The sequence below is a fragment of the Cynara cardunculus genome (genome assembly GCF_001531365.2).
Source record: "Cynara cardunculus var. scolymus isolate 2C chromosome LG 2, CcrdV1, whole genome shotgun sequence".
Taxonomy (NCBI): domain Eukaryota; kingdom Viridiplantae; phylum Streptophyta; class Magnoliopsida; order Asterales; family Asteraceae; genus Cynara; species Cynara cardunculus.
Genome location: NC_037529.1, coordinates 41,152,749 through 41,161,279, shown reverse-complemented (window position 1 = coordinate 41,161,279; position 8,531 = coordinate 41,152,749). Strand labels below are relative to the sequence as shown.

The window sequence follows — 8,531 nt, the reverse complement described above, 5'->3', positions numbered from 1 at the left end:
ATGGCATAGAGAGTGATCGTAGAGACGATGGGAACTTTGATGAATACAGAGCATAGAACGATTTTCATATCGCATTGGAACTTGGCATTTTAAGACTTTCTTTCCTGGCTCCAAAAAAAGACTTTCCTAGACTTCAAAAGAAGTGCTCTGCCTCTGTTTTGACTCAACCGAAACTGGGCTTAGTCTTCAAGAATGAGTTCGGTACCAAGAAATTCTTTCGATTGACTGAGCCTTTAACGTATTCAACTGATACGCTTGAATGGTTTAAGAAAGTCATCCAAGAAAGACAGGGCAAAGACTATGTGCCAATAGGAGAGGGACAAGAGGTAATTCAAGGGATCTCCATAATCATAAGATATAGAAGACTGATGATGCATTTTTGGAGAATCTTCAATGGAGACCCTGAAAGAGATGTAATTTTTTTATCCCTTTCTACTTACTTCCTTATTGTATGAAACAATCCATTTCAATGAAAGTGAAAACTTTTGACAAAAGGATGTTTCCCTTAGCTTAGCCTATTGTACATAGATAGTTATTTGCTTATCGTTCATAGATAGCTATTTTCTATTTTTCATTACTTAGGGGAGATTGAGACCCCATAATTCCTATTTATAAAAGTAATGAAAAATGTACAAGTATGGAAGTCTGGAGTCGATAGAGCTGCGAAGATTCTAAGTGTTGAAGACAAACCAGAGATGCAATGAAAGGTCCAGAGGTGCTATGAAGACCTGAAGCACTTAACCTGATAATCATCTACTTATGAAGAAGTTCATCAGGTTGATGGACTAGCATTTCCGTAACCCATCTAGTTTACAGCAACTAAAGAATCATCAAGTATCATAGTTCAATCAGATCTACTCTGAGCAAGCAAATATGTGAAGAATCCTGATTGAAGACACTACCTAAAGACAGCTGGAGATGACTCAACGCCAGCTTGAATTCTATGACACTAGGTAGTTAGAGATAAATCCTATCTTTCTAGATAGATATCTTCTCCATGTTTATCTCATAGATATCTCATACTAGATTGTTATCTTGTAGACTAGATTGCTAGTAAAAATAGCAATCATATGCCTTGTAATTTAAAGTAATCTTTCTTGTTATCATCATTATAATGAAATTACTTGAAAGCTTCATACTTTCTTGAATATCATTAAAGTTGTTCTTCACTTTCTTCATTGACACGACAAATTTGGGTTTTTAAACATAAATCTTCATGTTACATTGAGATATCTAGGATCAACAAACACCTTTGTCTTTAGAGAAGGTGTTATGGTCCTTTGCAGACATCTCTTTCTCTTTCTCCCCCTGAGATGAAGATTCCCTCAGAGAGACTCCTTTTTTAGCGACAACTGGTTTGGTATGGTATTGAATGGTGAAGTCGGCATCACTGTTGTTTTCATCATCATCTTCATCACCAAGATCTTTTCCAGCATCAGAAAAGGAAAGAGGATCATTAGCTTCATCATCATCATCATCATCTTCATCATCCTTATCATCAGCATTATCTACAGAAGTGATAGGAAGGTCTTCGTCTTGAGCATCATTGTCCTCAAATTCAGTAATAGCTTCCACTTCACGAGATGTGATGGCATCTACAACTTCAGCAGCAGCTTCATTTGCTTCAGATATTTCATCTTGAGCATCAGCATCATCTGGTGTTGTAGGGACAGCATCAACAGCTTGAGGTAAGTCTTTCTCCCCCTATTTATCATCAGCAAGACGAGAGGTGAGATCATCAAGACTATTGGAAATTACGTTCATTCGTTGCTTAAGAACAGCCATTGACTAAGCCTGTAGAAGATCAAGCTCAAGTACTTGATCCAAATATAGGCGATTAACGACGGTGAAGGAGGGTGCCGGAACCTGTGATGGATGTTGAAGAAGATCGAGTATCTACTGCATCAGCTCACCATACCTGGTAAGCTGAGCATGTGCTTCATCGGCCTTGCTATTGAGAGCATAGATGGCCTCAGCATTGGTGTGGATATCATCTTGCACCGCATACAGCAATTCCTTTACATCATTGACTTCAGCTTTGAAAGCTGAGAGATCAAAAGAAAGGTTATCCCGGAGAGGCATGTCTTTATGGACTTGATCCATTTTGATTAAGATAGTCTCTACAGCTGGGAGAATTAGCTTGACATCATCAGCCATGTTGTATTCATCTTCCATGGTTGTCGGTTCTTCATCGATAGGACCTAAAAAAAGAAGTTTGAGCAAAGGATAGCTCGGGGTTAGAAGAAATGAACGGGTAGGAAGATGGTATAGTACCTGAAGGGTCACTAGCACCATGTGAAGGATTGATGTTGGTTCCCTCTTGGTTGCCTTCGATAGGATAGGCTTCTATTGACTGAGGTATCTTGAGAGGAGCGACCTCAGGTCCTGTGGTGATTGCTTTATCACCAGTGAGGACAATCATTGATGAATCACCAGCATGTGTCGAGAACAAAGATAGAGGAGAAGAGAAGATGGCTGAGAATGGTGGAAGTAGGTATTCAGCAGTGGCTATGCTGATATTCACACCTTCAGTTATTTGGGTCACTGAGGTAGTTGGGAGAAGAGCCACGTGCACGACAGTGACTGAAAAAATCACTGAAGAACTAGGAGGGTATTAACCAAAGTTTCCTCAGGGATAAGGCTTGTTTCAATGACTGAAACCTGTTGAGAGGTAACAGCCAAGGATGTGGATAGCCTCTTTTCGGATTTCTTTGACCTCGATGGAGAACCAAGAGTGGTTTGAGAGGAGGATCTTTTAGACGAGAGGGTTGTAGTGGTTGGGATAGACTGAGGGGGGATTTTCTTAGTCATAACCATCTGAGTAAGAGAAGAAAGATATGCAGACACAATTGAAGAAGATGAAAAAGTGCTACAAAGAGTACTTCGTACAATATCCATAAGAGAGGAGAGAGGAACATATGCAGGTTTAGACTTGTGGTCCAAGATTCTAGACCTAAGCCTGCAAATAGCCAAGTTTCCTTCTGTGGGGTATTTGTTGCTAAAGATATTAGCAAACACCATACACAGGAATCTGGTGTAAGGCACCACCTTTTCCCTTTGGCGCTTATTCAGCTTCAGCACCAGGTCTTCAAGGATAATGCCAACAAAGTTGATTGGTCTTTGGCAAATGATAGAAATTCCAATGTTCAATGCAACTCTGGAAGCTTGGTCTTGTTCGCCAGTTTTGCCTCCCATACACTAAATGAAATGGTGGATGCGGCGTTGTGTTATTGTTGGATTGTTTGTTGAAGCATTTGGAGGCGGGTGGTTTTGTCTATGGCTTGGGCTTCAAAGGTGGCAAGGGATTGTCGAAGGGGTGTGAGATCGATGGATGGGGTGGATTTGGAAATCCTTGCTAAGATGAGTTTAAGGTCTTCCAAGGATCGTTGAGTCGAGTCGCAAAGGCCTGGAACTCTGCATTTGTGATAAGATCAGCTATAGGGGTAACCCCTACAACAACAGATGCTACAGGTTGTGCCTCAACTCCATAAGCACCCTCATTGCCTTGTGAGAATGTGGGCAATGAAGGACTTCCATCGAGTCCTTGATAGCCCTCTAATGAGGAGCTATCTTCTGATGTTGCTACATCTTCCTCTTCTTCTTCAGTTTCAGAGGCTGAGTAAAAGAAGTAGGTGCGTGTCCCCTTCGCTAGATCAAGTATTGAAGGGGATTTTGCTCGAATGGGAGATCGCTCTAAACGATCTTGGGGAGGTTCAATGTCAGAAGAAACACATGCTTCTAGGTATGTGGAGGGTTGTGGCAAGCCATGAGGCGATATGGCTCTTATTTCTTCATCGCCTCCCTGTTGAGAGAGAGGCAACGAATGATGTGGTTCGTCGGCAATATCATCTCCAGAGGCCTGAAGAGTGGCCTCTGGATGGATGGCTTGGGTGAGGATTGGATTGGGCCGTTCTTGTTCAATACCCCTTTGGCTTTGATCTCCAGGGGTAGTAGATGTGGTTGCCCTTTGGGAGGTGGGTGCGGGAGTTGTGTTTATAGTGCCGGGAAATGCATGAGGAGTGTCATCATCATCATCTTCATGAAGGACCAGAGGAGCTCTGGTTGAGTGCAAGGGATGATTCATCATTTATGAAGCATGTTTGTGATCTAGAGGCTCTGGATAGACAAACCTGAGACTTTGGGTGGGAAAATGCATGTTTTGTGCAATATGGGTGCTTGATGATGAATGCAAATCTCCCCCTCAAATGATGCATAGATTTGTGTAAAAACTCCCCCTATAATTAATAAGGGGGGTGAATTTGATGACCAGAGGCTCTAGTTGTGAATGATGATGCAAACTTATATGGAAAATGGTTAAGTTTAAGTAAACGGATATAAAAAGGATGGGCCTTTGGGACCAGAGGGCTCTAGTTCCAAAGACTTTGAATCCAAAAGCTTTGGTCTTAAGAACCAGAGGCTCTAGTTGAGAAGGCGATGAAACAATGATGAATGGATGTGATTATTAAATGCTTTGTAAAGTCTAATTTGGACCAGAGGGCTCTGGTTCCAAAAGGACATGGAAACCAGAAGCTCTGGCCTTTGGAACCAGAGGCTCTGGTTTATGTAATGAAGTAATACGACTAAGTTAAATGTATGAAAGGATGAGGGAGACCAATTTTGGGACCAAAGAGGCTCTGGTCTCAAAGGATTGGAATCTAGAGGCTCTTGTCTATATAACCAGAGGCTCTAGCTGTGAAGGTGGTACTTAATGAAAAATCACAAAGCATTTGCTTTGGAGTAGAGGGGCTCTGGTTCCAAAGTCGATGAAAACTTTTGGCAATATTTTAAACAAGTATTTCTAATTTGCCAGAGGCTCTTGTTGAGAGTACTTGGGGATTAAGGCCATAATTATATATCACTTGTAGGCATAACCATGAGATATTGAGAATCTCTGGTTTTAAACTATGGATTGCTTCTAAGTGGTCAGATTCAGCATACTCATCTTGCTGACAAGAAATAAAAATCTTTTCTCATCAAGAGGTTTTGTGAAAATGTCAGCAAGTTGAATCTCTGTAGGAATAAAGTACATCTCTATTATACCTTTTTCGACATTGTCTTTCAGAAAGTGGTACCTTACATTGATGTGTTTGGTCTTGGAATGTTGCATTGGATTTGTAGAGATGGCTATGGCACTCTTGGAATCACAGAGGATGGGAATCTTTTCATATTCAAAGCCATAGTCCTTAAGCTGAGTCTTCATCCAGATGACTTGTGAACAACAACTAGCAGCAGCAACATATTCTGCTTCTGCTGTAGAGGTTGAAACACAATTCTGTTTTCTGGATGTCCAACTTACCAGCTTGTCCCCCAAGAGTTAACAACTTCCAAACGTGCTCTTTCTATCAACCTTGCAACCTGCATGATCTGCATCTGTGAAGGCTATTAGATCAAAGACAAAGTTCTTAGGATACCAGAGACCCAATGAAGGCGTTCCCTTGAGGTATCAAAAGATCCTCTTGACCGCAGAGATATGAGATTCTTTAGGGTTAGCTTGATACCTTGCACAAAGACATGTAGCAAACATAATATCTGGTCTACTAGCAGTTAGATACAGGAGTGATCTAATCATGCCTCTGTAGGTTGTTACATCCACAGATTTTCCTGATGGATCAGCAAACAACTTAGCCCTTGTAGCCATTGGAGTTCTCATTGATGATAAATTTGAGAAAGAGTATTTCTTCAGAAGGTCAGTCACATACTTGGACTGAATGATGAAAGTCCCTTCTGGAGTTTGTTTTATTTGAAGACCAAGGAAGAAACTAAGTTCTCCCATCATACTCATCTCAAATTTTCTTTTCATCAACTTTGAGAATTTTTTGCAAAATTTTGCATTGGTAGAACCAAATATGATATCGTCCACATATATTTGCACAAGTAGAATGTTACCTTTGTGCTTCTTGAGAAAGAGGGTTGTATCGATTGAACCTTTTTTGAATAAGGTGAAGAGAGTTTCATACCCGGACCTGGGTGCTTGTTTCAGCCTATAGAGGGCTTTGTCCAGAAAGTAGACGTACTCTGGATGTTTTGGATCTTCAAACCCAGGGGGCTGCTGTACGTATACTTCTTCTTGAAGCTTCCCATTTAGGAAGGCAGACTTGACATCCATCTAATATACCTTGAAGCCTTTGTGTGCTACATAGGCTAGGAATATCCTGATAGCTTCAAGTCTTGCAACGGGAGCAAAAGTTTCATCGTAGTCAATCCCTTCTTTCTGGCAGTAGCCCTTGGCAACAAGCCTGGCCTTGTTCCTTATGACTATTCCATCTTCGTTCTTCTTATTTCTGAAGACCCATTTGGTTCCTATGGTCGTCTTCCCTTTGGGTAGAGGCATGAGGGACCACACTATGTTTCTCTCAAACTGGAGTAGTTCTTCTTGCATTACGTCTATCTAGTTTCGGTCTTGTAGGGCTTCAGAACTCTTCTTTGGTTCGATCATGCTCAAAAAGTTGGCGAAGAGGCATTCATTGGCTGTTGCGGATCTCGTCTTGACACCAGATGTTGGATCTTCAATGATTTGGTGTTGTGGATGGTCTTTCTTGTCCACTTGGTGCAAGATTGGGGTTCTGGAGCAATAGGATGCAGTTCTTCATCAATCGATGGAACTACTTGCTCCCCCTCGAAGAGTTCATCTCCAGATTTATCTTCTGGCTCTGGTTTTGGTTCTAATGACACAGAAGAAGTAGAAGGTGAAGTAACATGAGTTTCAGAAAGAGATGTACCTTCAGTGTTGGAGACTTCATGTTCTTCATCGGCTCTGGAAATGGGTTTAGCAGTAGGTGCATGTCCAGAGAATACTTCTTCTTCGAAGATGTTTTCAAATAAATGAGCTAACTCTGATTCATTGGGTTTGCCAAGAGATGAATCAGAGGCTCTCTGTTGAAGTTCGAGTCCTGAACTATTGTGTTCAGAAGTCATTGGTGTGGAGTCATCAAAGGACACATTGATGCTTTCGATGACGATCTTTGTCCTTTTGATGTAGACTCTGTAGGCCTTGGCGGTTTGAGAATAGCCCAGAAAGATCCCTTCATCAACTTTCTTGTCGAACTTGCCAAGATATTCCCTATCATTGAGTACAAAGCATTTGCACCCAAAGACATGGAAATATTTGACATTTGGTCTTCCTTGATTGATGAGCTCATAGGGTGTCTTCTGGTGCCTCTTGTTCATGATTGACCGATTCTGAGTGAAGTAGGCAGTAGAAATATCTTCAGCCTAGAAGGTGATGGGAAACTCCGATGAAGCAAGCATGGTTCTTGCTGCTTCCACTAAGGTTCTGTTCCTTCGCTCAACTACTCCATTTTGTTGAGGGGTTCTTAGAGCTGAAAAGTTTTGGGAAATGCCTTCACTAATGAGATATTCATCGATTCTGGCATTTCTGAATTCAGTTCCATTATCACTTCTAACTTTGACGAGTTTGCGCTGTAGAAGGACTTGGAGCCTTTTCATCACCCCAATGAGGAGTTCAGGAATGTCTGATTTCTTCTTTAGGAACTCAACCCAAGTATATCTGGAGTATTCATCAACTAGTACCAATATGTACTTCTTTCCAGAGAGGCTTTGTGTAGATATGGGCCCACGGAGATATATGTGGATCATGTCCAAGGGCTTGGTGCAGGAGGTTTCTAATTTAGTTTTATGAGAGGCCCGTTTCAGCTTTCCCATCTCGTAGGCTGAGCATAGATGGTATTTTTCGAAATTAAGATCCGGAATCCCCTTGACCAGCTTCTGTTTGGCTAGCTTCCTTAGAATATCAAAGTTTAGATGTGAGAACTTCTGATACCATAGCCAATTTTCATTACTCTTATGGGATACAAGGCAGAGGGTGTCTTTCCCACAGAGGATTGAAAATCCAGAAGATAGAGATTCCCTCTTCTCTTTGCCTTGATGATGGTTTGGCCGGGTTGTGTTTCAATGATGCAGAAACCCTTGTGAAATCTGACTTCAAGACCCTTGTCGCAGAAATGGCTTATGCTTAGTAAGTTATGCTTCAGATCTTCAACATAAGCCACTTTGCTGATGGAGATGTTTTCTTTTATGAGTATTCCATATCCCTTGATTGTACCTTTACTGTTGTCTCCAAAAGTGACAGAGACTCCATATTTTTCGATGAAGGAGGACAGCTAACTTTTATCACCAGTCATGTGCCTGGAGCAACCTGAATCCATGTACCGTGGTTGTACATGTTTGTCCTGCAAGACAAGTTAAGGGTTTTTAGGTACCCATTTCATAATGGGTCCACGTTGGTTAGTCGGAGATACAACCTTTCTCTTTTCATCAGCCCTCTTGGGAGTGGGCTGATTTTCATTACCCTTAGCCTTTGCAGGCTTGGGTCTGTTTGTATTTCCCTTGCCCTTAGACTTGGGCTTTTTCACGTTTTCATTGGTTTGAACATTATAGCGATAGACGTGTTTGGAMAATATGCAGCGGTGGGTTAACATGTGGTTCCTCAGGTTTTGTAAAAGTGCTAAACATTGACAGTTAGGATATTTTAAACATGAATGTTTAACTTTCTTTTTATTCGATGAAAATGA

General features: G+C 41.4%; 1 protein-coding gene across 1 annotated transcript; it reads right to left on the bottom strand.

Annotated features, from left to right (window-relative positions):
* Positions 1 to 1,239: 1,239 nt before the first annotated feature.
* On the bottom strand, positions 1,240 to 1,785 carry LOC112506093 (histone H2A.Z-specific chaperone CHZ1-like). Its single transcript, XM_025110122.1, has 2 exons — positions 1,759 to 1,785; positions 1,240 to 1,704 (listed from the first exon to the last, which is right to left on the bottom strand). Exons 1-2 carry the CDS (start codon positions 1,783 to 1,785, stop codon positions 1,240 to 1,242), a joined length of 492 nt encoding a protein of 163 aa, XP_024965890.1.
* Positions 1,786 to 8,531: the final 6,746 nt, after the last annotated feature.

Bases quoted from the DNA above. Each gene is read 5' to 3' on its own strand.
- LOC112506093 (XM_025110122.1), bottom strand. From the start codon at position 1,785: ATGGCTGTTCTTAAGCAACGAATGAAC. The intron at 1,705-1,758 runs GTAATTTCCAAT...GATGATAAATAG, and splicing joins TTCTTAAGCAACGAATGAAC to GGGGAGAAAGACTTACCTCA.